At 37.2% G+C, this 19,789-nt stretch overlaps 1 protein-coding gene across 6 annotated transcripts in view; it reads left to right on the top strand.

The window, feature by feature from the left end:
- Positions 1 to 19,789, top strand: part of LOC131063771 (THO complex subunit 5B) — a 91,244-nt gene that overhangs the window by 31,790 nt on the left and 39,665 nt on the right. For 3 of the 6 annotated variants that reach the window (XR_009111128.2, XR_009111127.2, XM_057997698.2), the window contains exons 3-5: positions 3,387 to 3,723; positions 3,834 to 4,162; positions 4,320 to 4,594. Coding sequence is in view for 4 of the 6 variants with exons in the window: in XM_057997698.2 (XP_057853681.1) it covers positions 3,387 to 3,723; positions 3,834 to 4,162; positions 4,320 to 4,583 (930 nt within the window). In the remaining 2 variants the exon portion in view is untranslated. The remainder of the gene's footprint in view (positions 1 to 3,386; positions 3,724 to 3,833; positions 4,163 to 4,319; positions 4,595 to 19,789) is intronic. The other 3 variants (XM_057997695.2, XM_057997696.2, XM_057997697.2) reach the window with 1 other exon arrangement.

Raw genomic sequence — 19,789 nt, 5'->3', positions numbered from 1 at the left:
TCTCATATTCAAACTGTACATTCCATCCAAATAAGTAAGAACACCCACATAACCAGCAATAGGCTGGTTGTATCAAGGGTAGATTTCTCATAATTAAAGCATAAACCTTTTACCATTTTTTCTTCTAGTTGTTGATGCATCAATCTGCTTATCATTTCTGATTTTCTTTTTTGGTCTGTTCATTGTGTTGGCATCCATTTTATGCCCATCTAATCTTCAAACCAAACTCTACATTCCTTCCAAACGAGTAAGAACACCTACTCAACCAGCAATAGGCTGATTGTATTAAGGGTAGTCTCTTCAAGGAGGCCATGGCCTCCTCAACCTCCCTCTTACTTGCCATACATTCATCGTTCTTAGTGCAGTAATTTCTCTAGATTCTCTATCTAGATGCATAAAAAAATTCTCTAAACTCTTATTCTCAATGAAGAAAGAGAACGGATGCTACTTCTGCATGGGTAACTGACTAATGGTTCCTTGGCTCATGGGTGCAGTAGTTAATGGGTAAGTTGCTGCTGAAAGAAAAGGCACCGATTTGCAGATTTATGGGTGCCTTCTTGGGACCTAAAACTTTTAGATCTCAGGTTTAGGAAAAAGTAAAATCCCAAGGGGAAGGTAGATCTACTTCGGATGGCTTGGGGCTACTTGATGGCTCTCTTTATTGAAGAAGAGAGGGACCAGATCTTCTAGGAATGACCATGGTTTTTGAGAAAAGCCTGGTCAATTCATGACACATTGACTCCCTTCTTTCAATCCAAGAGAGAATCTATCAAATATAGCTCTAATCTGGGTTAGACTCCCCTTGCTGTGAAGCAAGTAATGGCGCAACTATCCTCTGCAATAGATTGGGGGAGCCATAGGAGAGTGCATCACAGCTTCAGAGTTCACAAGAAGGCTAGGGGTTCTCAAGTATGCAAGGATTTGCATGAATGTGGACTTAGAAAAGTTCCCCCCCCAAAGCATGCCATTCTAGAGCTGGGAGGAGTGGCATCGGAACAAATAGTCTATTACATGAACATCCTCTTTGGATGTTGATCCTGCAGTGAATATGGTCATTTAGCTGTTGTATGCCCATCCTCTCTGCAACCACCAGGTTGACAAGCTCCTGAAGAATCTCCATGGGTTAAGGAGAATGAAAAGCAAGATTCTCTGCAACCAGGTCAACAAATCTACCCGAATAAGGTAGATTAATAACAGAGAAATCACAGAAGGTATATCAAAGGAGAAACAAAACCAGCCACTTGGAAGGTGTGTAGTTTCAAATCGCCAACCTATTTGCAAATCTTACTGAATCTGAATTAAATATTGTGGACATGGAAACCTAGGACAGCAAAGCCCAAGACAGCAAAATGTGACAATTGCTATAGAAGAACTTAAAGTGGGGGGGAAATCCAGCTCCACAAAAGCTGCAAATGCAGTTCACAACAATTTTTGACACCTCCAAAGCATCTTATACTTACAGGGAAACGAACAACAAAAACTGCAAAAACAGCCAAAACAAAGGTATGACAGCACAACTTCTACTCAATGATATGCTCCTCTTAGATCTAAATCTCAAAAAGAAAAAGCAGTCAACAGATCTGGTAGAGAATCTCTTTTATTTGGGCACTGTTTTGCCACAAAAGAGCTGCTAGATATCACCTATTATGGATATGCAAAAGGTATGCTCACAAAATCAAGACTTGTGCAAGGACAAGACTGAACAACTCCAGAACTAGTGTGTATTATCTCATGGAATAAAGGGTCTGGGTGTCCCCAATAAGTACCTCTTTCTCAAACGAGTGATTAAAGCAAGTTCTTAAATAAAAATCATAACTAAACCCTCAATGACAAGTCTATAATGTGTGTTGGGGGCCCAATATCAATGCATCATCACAATAACAATAATTGAATATGACTCAATCAGACATCTTTATTGATCTCACGCTTCTTTCCCTTGGGGATTGGCTATTATATTATTCTCTCTAGAGTTCCAAAGAGAAATTGCTGTTGCAAACATTTACTTCAAACCCCCTTCTACCCTCTCCCGCCAGAGCAACACTAGAACTCTGCTAATCACTCAAATCAGCCAATGTAAAGGTACTATGAACAAGTCTAGAGTTATACTATTTGGGGATTTCAACGTAGAAAACCCCCCACGGAGGATGACTTTCAACAGAAGAATGGGCAAAGCACCAATGGTTTTAACAACCAACTCATATCCGATTGATATGGACTGTTAACAAGGTCTGTGAACATGATGTAACATAAGAAAAGATCAAATTTATTACAAATTAAGTAGATAACATGCTGCTGTCCTAGGATTGATCCAATGCCAATATCTCTGTGTATGCTAGAATTGGAGAGACAAGTCTTTCTTACTTTTGGGATATTGATCTGAGAAATTGGATTTGTTTTGAAATTTGGACCATTGGGGTCATGTCATCCCACCTTGCAGAGTATTGTTAAGAAGACTAATGGAGGAATTCATCATCAAACCAGTAACCCAAATGCAATTAGGTGTATTCTCTTTGTCATCTGTACCATTTGGAAAATGGAGACTGATGTATAAACCCGAAGCTGAATTTCTAAACTGATCACCTAACAAATGCAGGATGTGATTGCATTCTGGGCCTCATGAGCTCAAATTCATCACAAGGACGTTTAAGATTCCTAACGTACCTGATATCGTCCTTATATGAAAGAATATCCAGCAATGACATCCATTTTAAATGCAGTACCTTCAACAGTTGCTCTTCTCTCCACTAAGTAAATCAAAGAATTGTGGGGACGTGTAAGATTCCTAACGTACCTGATATCGTCCTTATATGAAAGAATATCCAGCAATGACATCCATTTTAAATGCAGTACCTTCAACAGTTGCTCTTCTCTCCACTAAGTAAATCAAAGAATTGTGGATGATCTTTTGATGACAAAAATAAGCAAGGGTTAGTTTAAAGTAAATACTAAACAACATCAATATAGATCATTCCTAGAAGATTAACAAACAAAGTGACATGAGCTATTCCTGCAAAAGAGAAACCTAGTTAGCACTTTTGATTGAGTTTTATTGGTTTGTACATTGTTATGTATAGGGAATCAAGTAATCAATTTTTGTATATGGCTTAGTAAGCATGTTATATCACCTGAATATACAGAGCTAAATGATTAGTAATTTGCAGTTTTATATCTGATAAATCATAAAACTATTGATTTGATATGAACCGTTCTTTGAATGCATTTATTAGTTCCTTTTCTTGAATCTTGATGGTTGCTGTGTGAGGGGAGAAACTGAAAAGCTAGTAGGTTGCATGTTCTAAATCTATTGAATTAGGTGTTTATAATTAAGTTTAAGCACTATTCATGGCTTTGTATTTTGATTTAATTGAGAACTATATTGTGCTCAGAGAAAGGAGCTTTGCAAACAATGGGAAGAACTAGAGCAGCGCAAAAAAATTCTGCAGGATACTATTGCAAACCGTAAGAAGTTTATCTCAAGTCTTCCTTCACACTTGAAATCTCTTAAGAAGGCATCATTGCCAGTGCAACAGCAACTAGGTATTCTTCATACAAAACGAATGAAGCAGCATCATTTGGCAGAGTTGCTTCCAGCCCCTCTCTATATTTTATACTCTCAGCTGTTAGCACAAAAAGAGGCCTTTGAGGAGTCTATTGATGTAGAAATTGTGGGAAGTACAAAAGATGCTCAATCTTTTGCTCGCCAGCAAGCCAACAAAGATTCAGGTTCCTAATTACTGTTTTCTATTTATGCTTCTGTAGCCCTCAATTATTCAATGTCCAGTGGTCCACGGTATATTATAATGACTCTTCGAGGCGTGCATGTGCTTCTACAGGCTTAGAGGAAGGTAAACTGGATGATGATGTGCCTGAAGAAGAGGATGATTCTCAGAGACGACGCAAAAGGCCTAAGAAACTACAGAGCAAGGAGAATGTGGATGCAACAGGGATTTATCAAGTTCACCCTCTCTCTGTCATTCTTCATATCTATGATGATGAAACAACTCATGGTGCAAGGCTAAGCAAATTTGTCACTTTAAGATTTGAGTACTTGGTTAAGCTGCATGTTGTTTGTGTTGGTATTGAAGGGTTGCAAGGAGGCAATGAAAACAATTTTCTTATAAACTTGTTTCCTGATGACACTGGTGTTGATCTTCCACATCAAGTAATTCTTGTGCTTTATATTTTTTTATTTATACATCTCTTTAGCCTTTAAAAGGAATATTGTTACTAAGGTCATTATTTCAATCCTACATTTTGCGTTTTATTTTCATGTTTTCGATCTGACATGAACTGGTAAACTCTGTTATGGACATGTACAGACAGCTAAACTCTCATCAAGCATCAGCTTTTCATTTGATGAGAAAAGAGCACAGAGACCATTCAAATGGGTTCAGCACTTGGCAGGAATTGATTTTTTGCCCGAGGCTCCTCCATTGCTCGGTGATAAAATGTTAGCAAGTCATGATTCTACAGGAGGTGGATCTACTTTGGCAGGGCTAGCTGTATACCGTCAACAGCATCGTGTGCAGACAATATTGCAAAGAATTCGTGATCGAAAGAAGTCTCAGTTGGCTCTTAAGTGAGTCAATCCACTGTGAGCAATTAACAATCATGCCATATCTCAGCCAATATCTCTAATTAGTTGTCTTGTTTTAATGGATATATATATGGGCCCTCATTTGATATAATTATAAAATTGAACAGTGAGTTGGTTATTCTTTGGACTTCAATGTTTTTGATGCCATTCTAAAATTACAACTGTGCATTGTTGACACTTGCTCTTACTGGATGTAAGGCTCTTTTTTCTCTTTTTTACTCTTGTCTTTATCCTTACCGATATGTATTCTGGCTCCTCATGATTAAATAAATACTGATATATTATAAATCAACTTGTGTGGGTTTGTGTGTATGCATGTGTTGGATTTTGTATGTTCATTGCAAATTATTAGTTTAGATACATGTATTCCTCAGAAAGAATAAGTGAAAATAAGACTGTATTATACATATAAGAATAGTTGAGTGCACTAGATTGATATGTTGTTTGTTCACTTTATTTTAAATTTTTGTGTGCAGTGTAGTATACACCTCAAATTGGGCATTCAAAAAGCAAGAACCAAGTAGTTTATATCATAATTTTAAAACTCGGACTCGGGAATTACTGGATACAACCAAATTGTAAAAAAAATCAAGACTCATTAAAAACTTGGCGAGAAGCCTTGTGATAACTTGGCAAATTTTCCAAACATAAAAAATACATTAATTATTAGAAGTATGCTTTAAAAACATGCATATTACTGAATTTATAAACCATATCTTTGATTTCCTTCATATATAGATCAAAAGTAAAGTTCAAAACATTTCATAAACCAAAAAACGGGTTTAAAAATTTCAATACATGTAAACTTTTAGTTTCAATATCAACAAAAATTACAAATCATAAATCTCTTCTATGACTAAAGATAAAAAAGTTTATTGCTGCTATGTTGGCATTGTGGAAGGGCTGAAGCTATTCTGGCTCCAAAACAGACCTTTCGTACAGCGTGATAGCGACATGTTAGTCAATCACAGCCATTTATAGTAAAATCGACGATGTAAAACACGTGACTAACACGCGTGTTAGTCAATCTGTACTACCGTTTTGGAGCCAGAATAGACGCGTCCTTTGGAAGTGGATGGAACAATTGTGATATCCTCGATAGGAGCCTCAATAGAAGACTTTGGCATTAGGATCAAGTTGTGTATGTGCTGACCCACCCCTGATGACTAGCCAAACTCACCTTTTGAAGCCTCATATGCTGCCACATTTGCTACATCTCTCTTTAAATTAGCCATCTCATTATTAGTAAACAATGGATTCACATCCTCAGGCTCAACAACCCACTCTAAACTTGGATCAATGTGTCATGACTGGATCCTAGTATTGAATGAAACAATAGATCGCAAGAGTGAAATTGTCTTATGAAGCAAGACTTCACAATTCCAAGGACAATAGAAACAATCGCTTGTTAACAGCAGTCAGAGTTCTGCAGATCAAAGGCATTAGGGCTCATTGTTTGATCGATCCTTTTGGCAATAACGGTTTCCTCTATAACAGGATGATTAGTTAGGAAGAGAAGTATGTTTTATTACAGAAACATATCCTTAAGAGGAATATAAATAAATTGAATCAAAGTGTGAATCGCTGGTCAAGACGTCACTCTTCTCCCTTGGTCGAAACTGTCTTGACCCGCTAGTTTAGAGTCTTAACGATTTGTTAAACTAGACAGTCCTCCAATAGCCACATAAGATAGTAATTCTGCAGTGATGGGATATAGGATGATATTTTATTAATATATGCATAATTAAGAAGATGCGATTACACTCCAGCAGCTGCAAGTCCTTATTGGAGAGGCCCAAAAGATTTTTATTAAGATTAATAACAATCATGAATTAGAAGGAGCAATTAGAGACTAAGGGGTGCGATTGAAGCCAAAGACATATTTCATCCCAAAGGTTATGACCCTAAAGGAAAAGTCATCACTTTTCAATCCTGATGGAGGATATAAGAGGTTCAAGCAGAAAAAATAAATGGGGGAGAATATTACCATTGCCTTAATCGGATCTGGATCTGTATTTGGTTGCAATAAGTGTTACGTTCTTGTCTGGGACAGCAGACTGGTACGCTGTGCTGATTTGTGCAATAATACTCTCTTATTATCATATTTTAATAAGCATACAATCAAAAGAAGAAGGGACAATGAACAGACGGAGCTTTATGGAGGAACCAATCTAGTAATCACGACGCCATCATAAATATTGCAGCTGAAACCTCTTCATAAAACCTCAAGGTTTCATTTTCAAGAAGGGAATTAATACATTCTACTTGATAAGAAGGATCTAGTAATAATTTGCATGTGTATGCTCCGTGCTTACATATAACCATGTGTATGCTCCGTGTTTACATATAACCATGTGTATGCTTCTTGTTTTTATGTGTATGCTCCATGTTTGGTTCATACCCGATGTGCTTGTCTACTCTATGAGTATTTATGATTACTATAGACATATTCATATCATAATAAGATTTATATTTTTGCGTTGATCTACAATATGAGATAACATTGCGATTGAGGTCATAGATGTGTGTTATGCTTCTAATCCTCTTCTTGATATATGGGAAGTTCGCCCTTGCTTTGTTTCAAAGAGACATCCATAATACAACCAAAATAGTTCCTATGATTGCAATTGATGAGAGGAAACTTGTCTCAAGGGTTAGTTAGGAACCCTCACATTGAATTTTTTTTAATTAACATGATCATTGCTTGAGGACAAGCAATTTTGGAAGGGTGGACTGTCATGACTCGATCCTAGTATTGAATAAAGCAATAGATAGCAAGATTGAAATTGTCTTACGAATTAAGACTTCACAATTTCATGGACAATAGAAACAATCACTTGTTAATAGCAGTCAGATTTCTGCAGATCGAAGGCAGTAAGGCTCATTGTTTGATTGACCCTTTTGGCAATAGCGTTTCCTCTATAACAGGATGATTGGTTAGGAAGAGAAGTATGTTTTATTACAGAAACATATCCTTAAGAGGAATATAAATAAATGGAATCAAAGCGTGAATCACTGGTCAAGATGTCACTTTTCTGCCTTGGTCGAAACTCTCTTGACCTATTAGTTTAGAGTCTTAACGATTTATTAAACTAGATAGTCCTTCAATAGCCACATAAGATAGTAATTCTGCAGTGATTGGATATAGGAGGATATTTTATTAATATATGCATAATTAAGAAGATGGGATTACACTCCAGCAGCCACAAGTCCTTAATGGAGAGGCCGAAAAGATTTTTATGAAGATTAATAACAATCATGAATTAGAAGGAGCGATTAGAGACTAAGGGGTGCGATTGAAGCCAAAGACATATTTCATCCCAAAGGTTATGACCCTAAAGGAAAAGTCATCATCTTTCAATCTTGATGGAGGATATAAGAGGGACAAGCAGGAAAAAGAAATGGTGTAGAATATTACCATTGCCTGAATCGTATCTGGATCTGTATTCATTTGCAATAAGTATTATATTCTTGTCTGGGACAGCAGACTGGTACGCTGTGCTGATTTGTGTGCAATAGTACTCTCTTATTATCATATTTTAATAAGCATATATGTTTGTCTGATTTACATTTCATAACTGATATATAATAATAATAGGACAATCAGAAATATAAATCAGATATGTCAAAATTCCTTTATGTATAACTTAATGTTCATAGTACAGCGAGATATTAACATATTTATAGTCCCAAGCTCTTAACCAGTTCTAATTCCTTTTCCCTAAGGAGAGGCAGAGTAAATCCATCCCTAGAGCCCCAAGGGTGAATGGACTGATGTTCCTGAAATCTGGGCTTCATTATGGAGGTGGTGTCATCGCGCCCTAGACAAGTAAATCCCCATCCACAGCTGGGAATTAGAAGGAAGTAAGGCTTAGGCATGAAGGTGGCAAATATCAGATGTACTATGAGTAAACACAGTCACTAGTTTAGGTAATTAATTTAAAGGCAAAGAAATGAGTAGTGATGCATATTATTTCCTTGGGAATTGACAGCCTCCTACTAGGGGACATTACACAATGTCATTGAGGTCGAGCACATAATCTGTATCTTATCCTTATACCTTCTTTTCATGTGGTCAAAGGTTGTACGACACAAACACAAGGGCATTCAAGTTCTTTTGATTCAATTTTTTGCACTTTTATGTGTGAATTGCCTAAAAAAATTCCAATTGTGCTCACAATGAGAACGATATTGGGTTGGGATAGAATGCAAATGGAGAGCTTTTGAAGATTAGGTGTCGTGGCACCAAAAGCTTCCCAACAAAAATCTTCAAGGACAATCTATAACTTTGTAAAATATTAATAATTTTAGTTAAATAATTTCTAAACTAAAATTAAACATAATGTTATTTTTTACTTGTTTGCAAAGTATCTCTCTTATGAATGCATAAAGATGGAAAAAACAATGACACTGCTGTTTTAAAACCTTGTAGCTCATGTGTGAGATTTAAAATGTTGTCATTAGGGATGAACCTCTCAATACACGTGTTGATGTTGGTGTAAGTAGTGACTTTATCAAACTAGTTAGCTTATAGCATACCTAGAGAAAGTCCTCTTCACATTGCTTAAGTCTCCACTTAGGGACTTTTAGAGTTTTGTCTCACCTCATGTGGTTGAGACTTGTGAGACACCTCTTGCATGCATATTTAACACTTGCTCATACACTTGTCAAGTTTTGCTCACAAGTGTTTCATGTTTGGAGGGGTAGTCAGCCATTGTCTCCCACCTTCTCACCTCATCATCCTTGCCTATATATGCAAGGCTCATCATTGTATTTTATACAGTCTCATTGTATATGGTAGATGTAGCTATTTGTGTTAATTTGGTTTCACTTGTATAAGTTTGTATTGTGCATTTTGATCCTGGCTAATCCCAACATGGTCTCAGAGTAGTGATTGCATGTTCCTTCTTGCATTTAAGTGACTCCACACATAGCTCTATTATTGGAGTGTCACAGAGTCAAATCGTCATTGCCATTGAATTTGGAATGTTCAAGAAATGAAGAAATGTACATTATATTGTACGAAATTTCATACCATATGGATTTTTGGTGAAAAAGCAATATTTTTTTTAGTAGTGGGCCGAATGACCTCTGGCCATTTCATCTTTTGGAAAACTTTCATATTTGTAGGAAAAAATTGGCCATTTCGGCCTATTTGGACGGTTTTGTGCCCTTTATTTCAGAGCGTTCATCTTTGTTTTTTAGGCTGTGATTTCTATTTTGCAAGATCTAATCTTGTGATTTAGAGATTTAAAAGAAATGATAGCTTACACATCCCCACAAGCCAAGGCGAGGTTTTTATGTCACCGTATTTGAGCCTTCACCCCATCTACACAGTCTTAATGGCCTTCCAAAAGTTTTCTTCCTTAGCTTGCATAGAGGTTGTGCACATGAATTTCAAATAGTCATTGCCCTTGAAGGATCTTTGGTTCGAATATGTCGAAAGAGTGCCTTCTGTTCAACAATAATATCTTTGGCAAGTTTGTTTGATGAATGTTTGAGTCAGCAAATGCATGATTACGACTGTGCCATTGCTATGCTCAATCGTGGTTAAGAATCGATCTTCAGGTACAAGCTGTTGGCACTGTAGAAGTTTGGCAAACTGTGTATATGCTAATTTGCTTGCTCAATAGAGGCATTGAGATAAGAAGACTAGCGACCTCCCAAGTTGCGACTTGCACTATCTCTATTTTATTTCCAGCATACAAGTTTGTTGGAAGGCACCAAAGATCATTGCAGGTTAATCATACATACAAGCATGAAGGAACCAACCAAAGACTTGCATCATTCTTTGTGTCTCCCATAACAAATTCAACCTTTGTTAAGCTTGAGGGTTTCTTGATTGTGCCATTGTTAATTTGTTGAAGGGTGTGACACAACATATTGGAAGTGATTTGCGAACAAGCCTTGTTTGATGTAGGCATTCTGCTCCTCTATTTTGTGGTCTTTTGCAATATCCCTTCAATAGCTATCCCTCCAATGGCTTCATTTGCAACATAGGTGACATCTCTTCATTTAATCAAATTTAAAACTTGTACACTTCAATAGCTATGCCTCTCCACAAGACTCTCAAGGATTGGAAAAAATTCCCATTTGGTATTCAAGACCCAGTTAGATTGTCACCACTCAACACAACCGAGGTTACTAGGAGACGGGGGGTACTTGGAGACTTCAGAGATTGGTACGACTAATTTTCAAATTAAGGCGACGGGGGTACTTGGAGATGTCGATTTTTTTAATATACCTTAATAATTTTTAGAAACTATCATGACAGAGAACTTTGGAAACAAGAATAGTGGTAAAGTTTAACATTAATTTTAAAATTGAACAAAAAGTGGAATTAAATTGCTTATATTGCCGATACCATAGCTAGTCTAAATGGTTTAGTGAAAGTACCTATAGGTGTTGAGCATGCTCAATATTGTCGGCTAAATGGTAAAGGCAATTTCTCTTTAGACCATTACAATGCAAGAAATCAGTCATACAACTCGTTATGTCTCTCTCAAAAAGTCTACACTGTCAATAGATCTGATCACTATAACTTTGCATGGATTTCTATCTTCATGTGACACGGTTTCCTTATTAGTTATTACTTATTTCCCTATGAATTTGCTTTTCTGCAAGCTTATTTTATTTATTTGCTTTCCTTTTTTTGCCTTGTACTGCATTTTGCCGTAAGTTTTTTGGCAAGAGATCTCAATTTTTGGTTGGGAGACTTCAAAGATGGCAAGAGACAGTAGCCAATAGCACCCTATGCATCAAGAAGTTTATGGAGACATCTCTGGTACCGGAGATGCGTCTCCAGTACCTGAGAGGCGTCTCTGTCTCCAAGATGTGTCTCCAGGGGTAGTAGACGGGTCTCTAGGTAACTATGAACACAACAGTTAGCGAGTAGAGGGAGTCCATTTTTATTTGTTTGCATACAATACTTAACTTCCATTATGGGTGACATTTCATTAGAGCACTCCTAATTGCCTTCTATTAGTTGAGATTTCTTGTTATTTTTCACCCTTATCATCATTTATTAATGGCTCTTTTAGTTTGGCTTTGGTCACTTGCAGATATTGTCTTTGTTGACACAACTTTGATGGCTAAACAATTTCATAACGGTTATTAGTTTATGTCAAGTATAATAGTGACTATTAGCTAATTAAAAAGAGTTTGTTAAGGGGGGCATTTCTTTCCTTTTTATCTTAATTTTCATCCACAAAGGTGAAATTGGACAAATTTATAGTCATTAGGAAGCTATTTCAATCTTGATTCCAATGAGTGGTTGGAAGGTTAGGTCTAATTTTCCCATAGGCATTTTTAGTATAGATGTATTAAATTAGGTCATCAAGGGGGTGTCTTGAATTGTGCCTTTGATCACTTCCGTGAGTCATGCCTAGAACACTTCCATGAGTTGTGTCTTTGAACACTTCCACACCTTCTTGAGCCAACATCATTTGGTGTAAATAGTGACTTTATCAAACTAGTTAGCTTATAGCATACCTAGAGAGAGTCTTATTCACATTGCATAAGTCTTCACTTAGGGACTTTTAGAGTTTTATTTCACCTCATGTGGTTGAGACATTTTCTCACTTTGTGAGACACCTCTTGCATACATATTTAACACTCTCTCACACACTTGGCAAGTGAACTCACAAGTGTTTCGTATAAGGAGGGGTAGTCAGTCATTGTCTCCTACCTTCTGACCTCATTATTCTTGCCTATATATGCAAGGCTTATCATTGTATTTTATACACTCTCATTGTATATGATAGATATTGCTATTTGTTGTAATTTGGTTTCACTTGCAGAAGTTTGTATTGTGCATTTTGATTCTGGCTAATCCCAACAATTGAGGCCAAGCATAACCTTTTTGTATGCTCTAAATGAAGGGGCAAAGAAAATCTTAGGTTTCAAATAGTAGATAGAAGCATGAATATGTTGGCGCAGTTGTTAGTGTCACCTTTGATCAATAATGCACTATATGGGTTCATATTTAGTTCTATTTGACCCATACAAATGGTGAATCGCTTCTTTGACCCTATCCATGGCCTTAGAGAGATTACCTATGGTTTTTTTTGTCCCAATCCACCAACTGTAGAACCCCAACCAATGGTTCTGACACCTAAAACAAGAGAGTGAATGAAAAGTAAATTAGAAAATTAAAATAAGTTAGAAATTAAAATATTACAATTAGCAAATTAAAATATGGCAAAAAAAATTTGTAACATTGTAAATTAAAAAAAGAAAACTGATCAAAAACTTACCTTGATGATCTTAACTTTGTATTGTGCAATTTTTAGCACGTTGACTGATATTGATTTGTAATTATTTTCTGCCAGTATGCTTATATATATCAAGAGGACTGTGATGACCATTTAGAACTAGCTATCTCAGGATGCATATAGTCTTTTTGGCACTCTAGAATCAATGTTGGAAATATAGGTTTGTGTTGTAACTAAATTAATCACCGAAATAGGAGTAGAAGGAATTTTTTAATCATAAATAACAATTACATCTGCTGGAAAAACACAAATATATATGCAAATTATATTTATTGGTGGTTACAAAAAAGTAGAAATATTCTACATTTATTGCAAAATGTATGAGATATCATACATTTTTTGAGAAAAAACTCAAGATTAGAAAGATTGTAATTTTGAAAAAAAATTCATAACTGAGCAAACTTGAAGTTAAAATCCACTTTTGTTTTGTTTTTTGACCTGATAATAAAAGATGAATACAAGCCAAATTACAAAGATATATTGTTACCGGACTAACCATTAAGAATGAAATATGTGTTTTCATATTTCAATTACCGCGATACTAGTTCTAGTACTATCGAGTTTAGGGTTTAACATCCCTTATAAAATGATCAAAACCAGGTGGAGCATCTGGACTAATACTAAACATTGTAAGGTTTTTAAGAAGCTCAACACCTTGCTTTGAAATCTGGTCTATATTACAAGAAAAAAGAGACGAAAAAATACAATGCATCTACAATGGTCCTTTGAGCCTTACAGGATTACTAATAGTCTGGCTCAAATACCCTGCTTCAGCCGTCCACATTTTGAGCAGCATTATGGAAACAAACACTTCTCCATTGCCACACCACTTCTCCTTGTTCTAGACAGATCTGCACTTTCTTCCTCTTCCTCCACTCATTCTTGCTTCCTGGTTTGCTGTTGTCTTAGCCCCTGCACACCTGCCCACAAAATGCTTTATATCTTTTCCAAACATTCCTTGACAAGATAAACCTTGCTTTTAACTCTTCCCTAAAAAGGTTTGGTTGCATATAAATATCTGAAAGATCTTGTCTCTTTAAATTAAATTGCAGGCAGTGGATTCTTTCTTGAACAAGAGTTAAGATGTCTTATGCTCCTTCTTTGGCTTTTGTATCTCTTGCTTTGGTGGGGAGCCAAAGATTGCATTAGAACTGGGAATGGCCCCATGCTTACCACTGCAGACTTTCCTCCTATTTCAGTACTGTAAATTCTCAAATGTATTTTTATAGAGAATTATAATGACTTAGAGATGCTACATAGTGCCCTTGCAAGGACTTAAACTTCATGAACCAGTGGGCCCGATTGTCTACAAAACCTTAAATTAATTCATATATTTTGTCTTTACTGTTTACACTCACGACTGCCTCTCCCCTGGACAGAATTGCTCAGTTCTCAAGACATGAACTAGCACCTAGGAACATAGGGGTTTCTTAGGGTTTAGAATCACTACCCTTTGCACAAAATCTGCTTCTATTGTTGCCCTTGTTCTCCTTCCTTCCTCTAAGCCTTACACCAAACAAAGTGTATCATTGTGGCTGTATCCTCTATTTCTGTGAATCTAATTCAGTAGTTTTCTTTCCAATATTTTGCTCATCTTTGCCATCTCCTTTATGCTTCTTTGTTTCTATAGTGTCTAGCTTATTCACACGCTAGAAAGAGATTTGATCATGAGCAAATTTGGCAAGATTGAATTATTGAAGATTGTTTAGCTCCAACATCTTGTTGTGACCATTTCACACATCGCCCCATTAAAATGGGGAACCCCTCTTTTTGCTTTTGTTTTGCCTGTTCTTCTCTCTGTTTTTAGGGTTTTGAGTGAGTGAGTGAGTTGTCTGGGCTAGGGCTAAGCCTTAGGGGTTTCTTTTGGATATTTTTCAAGATGAGTCCAGTCAAATTTTGAAAGTTATTAAGCGTCCTCCCGAGAATTGAGATTGAGTCGATAAGGTGAGTATGTCGGGAAGTCAAATAGGTCCCAGGTTAGGTCTAGTCAGGGTTTTTTGGGGTAAAAATCAAATTTTGTCTAAGTGTTAGCATTTTGAAGATGAAATTGTATATTCTTGCCTAGATAAATTTTGATCAAATTTCGGAGGCAAGATGATGCCTGAAACAGAGAAAGTGCTCCTGTCCTTCACTGGAGGCCCAGGGCGAATTTCATTCTAAGTGCAATTTCTGATTTTGCGAGAGCTTGCTAACTGATTCCTGGCCTTGAAGATGACCTAACTCTGCCTTGTGAAATGATTGGAGACCTAAATTTTGAATATTTTAGCCAGAAAGGACGAATGTGCTCCCGTCCCTCACCAAGGGACCAGAGCACAAATGTTATTTTATGCATATTTGTCACTGACTTTTCTATTTTGTTTTGTGCAGGGTCTTCCATAATGATAATTGGACATGACTTGATACTTTTGAAGATTTTGAAGGCACAAAAATGGTGAATTTTGAAGGTTAAAGGAAAAAGTGCTCCCGTCCCTCTCCAAGGGACCAAGGCAAAGTGCTCCCGTCCCTCACTGAAGGACAAAGGCGAAAAGACTTATTTGAGCCATTCCTGGCCTTGTTTGGTTAAATTGAGACATCAAAGGCATGGTGGAGGATGAAATGAACATGATAAAGCATCCAAACTTGATTGAAAACAATGAAATGATGAAGTTTTTGCCTAGAAGGTAAAAAGTGCTCCCGTCACTGAAGGACCAGAACACTTTTCTTTATATGCACAATTTTAGACCTCTTTTGGACATTAACTTTTATTCATAGTGTGAAGTAAGATGAAATCTTCTCTAGCAAAGGAATTTCGAGGTGAAAAGTGAGGCAATTTGGCTTAGAGGGCAAAAAGTGCTCCCGTCCCTCACTGAAGGACCGGAGCACTGAATTTCAAATTCGCACTATCTTTGCAAGGTTAAAGTGATTTTATGATTTGAAGAGGTTAAGGGAGGCATGTTTTGTCCATTGAATATAATTTAAGCGGTTCACAAAGGAGTAAATCAACCCAAATGACAAAAAGTGCTTCCGTCCCTCACTGAAGGACCATGCCACTTTTTCAAGTTTCTCTTCTTTGTTTGGTATTTTATGGCAAAACTTGACTTGGATGGGAAGGACGAAGGATGTTTTATGCCTTGGACGCGATTGAACTTTTAAAAGAACAAAGAAATACACCAAGATGCAAAAAGTGCTCCCGTCCCTCTCCAAGGGACCAGAGCGATTTTACAAAAAGTGCTCCCATCCCTCCCTAAGGGACCAGAGTGATTTTCCAAAAGGTGTGAATTTCTTGCAAGGCCAAGGCAAGTTTGTGATTGAAATGAATGGAAGAGGACATGATTAGCCCATTGAAGATAATTTGGGAAGCTAGCAAAGGACGGATAAGCTTGAAATTGAAAAAGTGCTCCTGTCCCTCACCAAGGGACCAAGGCAAAGTGCTCCTGTCCCTCACTGAAGGACCAGAGCACTTAACATGTTATCTTGCCTTTCTCGCCAATTTTGGACAAATTGAGGCCAAGGCGCAAGTTTGAAAAAGTGTTTAAAATGCCTTGAAGTGGAATTGAGATGCGAGAGTTGCAAATTTTGACGACAACTTGCAAAAGTGCTCCCGTCCCTCACCAAGGGACCAGAGCGCTTTTTTCAAACATGACCATTTACCTTGCATTTTGAAAGGATATTTTTATTACCAAGGCTCAAGATGGAGTGAAATATGATATTCTACGCCTTGAGGGTAAATTGAAGATTAATGTGATCAAGAATTCATGCAATGGACTCAAAAGTGCTCCTGTCCCTCACTGAAGGACTAGAGCACTTTTTATGAAAACAACTAATTCCCTCCGAGATTATGCTAAGGCAAAGTTGTGTGAGATAGGAAAGAACTTCTAAAGCATGGTGAACGAAGGTTTGACTTCAAAAATTGAGAATCCTAGCCTAAAAATGAAAAAGTGCTCCCGTCCCTCACTGAAGGACCAGAGCGCTTAACATGTGCATTCTTTATTTTTTTGCCATATCCCAACGTTGACATCCTCCAAATCGCATGAAATGCCAAAATCATCAACTTCGAAATATTTGAAAAATTTAAATTAAATTGGCATTTAATAAAGGCGCATGGCATTTAATAAATTAATTTTGAGCCTTAGAAAATCGAAATTTTAATTATAAAGGCATTTAAAATTAATTTTTATTAAATTAAAATTGAAAAAAGGAGCGCTTCAAGTATTATTTTTATCCATTTTATTAGGTCGGCCTCTTGTTTTTTTTTTTGCAAATTTATTTATTTTTTGGCCTATTTTGCCAAGTCGGCCTATGGGGAGATGAAATGGTGAGCGCCCTATATAATGGGGGGTATTTTGAACAATTTTAATCATCATTCATTCATTATTTCAAGTGCGATTTGAGGAGCAAGGAAGGAGGTGCGAAATCTGGTCTAGTTGGAGCGAATTATCCTAAGTGTTAAAGGCTTAAGGTGGTGGAGTTGATGCTTGAGAAGATTAAAGGAGGCGCATTTTGCTAAAGGAAGGACTTCAATCTACATTTTGCCTAGCGAATTCTCCTTATTTTTGCATCATTTTTTAGAATTAATTCTCAAGTGGAGGTATGGCAAGATCATCCTAGTCCCAATGTTGAAATTTTGAATTTTGAACTTCAAGTTTTTGAAAGTTGCGTAGTTAATTAGGAAATGATAACTCAAAGATTTATCATGAAGTTTCCTAATTAAGATCTTAAATCTTCCTTTCTACTCTATATTTCTACGTTGCAAAATATATTACTCATTATGAAATGTTGTGTAGGTGTCAAGATGGCGACCCCAAAGGCAGGAGCATCCACTAGTCGTCCAGCTCTCATGAAAGAAGATCAGAGGAATGAAGAATTGGAGACCAAGATCGTGTCAAAGTGGAGCAACATTGGAGATACCAACTTGGGAAACTTCAGTGTCAAGAAGTTTCGAGAGGTCCCTTACATTGGCAAGCCATCACCCGTCGCAAGGAGAATAATTGAAAGTGGCATCATCAAGGCGGCCGGTTTCCCTCCAGCAGTCTAGTGCCATGAGCTGATGATCGAGTGTGCTCGCCATTATGACCCACAATCAAGATCGATCGTGTCCAAGGAAGGGAACACTTTGGCTTACCTTTCAGAGGAGGCTATAAGTGAGGCTCTCCATCTTCCAGAGCATAAAGATATGATTTACAAAAGCTTAGAAGGAGCCAGGTCCATGTATGAAGATGATCCAGACTCTTGCTTGAACATCATCAATAAGAGTTGGTTACTCAAAAGTCGTCCTCGCCTGAGCAAGATTCCCAACACACCACATAGGATTGACTTCCAAGAGGAGTACAGAGATTTGATAACTTTGCTCAATCGAGTTACAGGGGCACCTCAAGCCTTCTATTTTGAGAAGTGGATGTTCTACTTCATCCAAGTGATAGTTCAAGGAAAAGGAACGATTCATTGGGCTAGAATTATTAGCTATTGCTTGGACGTCCAGTTGAGAAGACTAAAGGCTACCAAGTCATTCCACATGAGCTCATACGTCATATATGCCTTGATCAGGAGTTTCGAATATGCAGGACTACCTCACAGAGGAGTGATCGGAAGAGGACCCAGGGAAGTCAGAGTTTGTGATTCTTATGTTCATTTGCATCATCCACCAGGAAGTGACTACAAGTTAGTCAATGATACCTTCACAATGAACATCACTAGAATATTGCAGGGTGGGATTCACAATCGACTATCTCAAGATGCACAAGAACTTATAAAGAGGTACGGTGCTTGGTTCATCCAGTTTCAAAAGTTTACATATATTAGAGTCCATGGATGTCCTTCACCCCCATACATGTTGCCGAGGTATCCGATAGACAAGATAGTGCTACTTGAGGTGGCTAGGCAGTTGGCAGACTATGCGAAGACATTCAGACATAGGCATAGAAATGGAGCTCCCGTGCCCATCATATTGGGGAATTCAGTTGAGGTATGTCCTAATGCTCTAGCCTTGGATGATGCAGAGAGGGAGTTGGCCTCATATTCATTCGCATTCTTTGCCTTGAGGGAGAATTTTGATCCTTATGGGTATATAGAGGAGACATATGGTAGGAAGTACAAGCACGAATTTCAGGTAGAAGACTTTTGGATGAATCTCTCAAGTGATTTAGAAGTGAAAAGAAAGATGCATTCTAGATTGCCTTTAGATTTCATCAGAAAATGTAAAGTTTACAGAGTGGCCGATCAAGCTCAGGACAGTGGCAGACATCTCCAGTCATCCTATGATTGAGAAGATCAAAGAACTCAAACCTGGATGGGATGCGGCTCTTCTCAAGGCCTTTGATCAGGTTATCCACTTGGAGGAACGAATGAGGAATCTTCTCGAGATTCCTATTGCTGAGATTGAAGGAATTGTGTCCAGATTCATTGCATATGCTAAGAAAGAGCATTGGAAAGGGAATAAGGTTCTAGAAGAGAGGTTGTTGTAGATGATGTGGCACCTTAATTATCATTGGTCTATGTTTCCTAGATTTTTGTGCCAATTAAATATTTGGCTATGCATTTAATATTGTTCAACTAAAAAGGGAACTTTTTGTAATAAACCCTAATTAGGGTTTAGGTGTCAGAATCTCAGCCGTTGATCTTCTTTTGATCTGGGCCGTTCATTGTAATTGAGGATGCTATATATACCCTCACTCATTTTCATTTTGTCATTAGAAATGAGATATTAGATATTAGATGAGAGATTAGAAATCAGATTTTAGAGAGAAGAGAGTTATTTTGTAGCAAGATTGAGCATTGAAGAAAGAATTTCAAGCAATTGTTGTCTATTTTGGCTTTGAGATCAATAAAATATTGAAGTTATGGTGTTTTATTGCAATTCTTGTGGCTATCTTCATGGTTGTTTACTTTCTTGAATCATTCTCAATCGAAATAGCATTTAAGTTTGAAGGACTAAGTGTTGGGC

Source organism: Cryptomeria japonica, chromosome 5 (genome assembly GCF_030272615.1).
Source record: "Cryptomeria japonica chromosome 5, Sugi_1.0, whole genome shotgun sequence".
Taxonomy (NCBI): Eukaryota; Viridiplantae; Streptophyta; class Pinopsida; order Cupressales; family Cupressaceae; genus Cryptomeria; species Cryptomeria japonica.
Note: the sequence above shows the minus strand (reverse complement) of the source record. Positions and strands in the feature narration are given on the sequence as shown.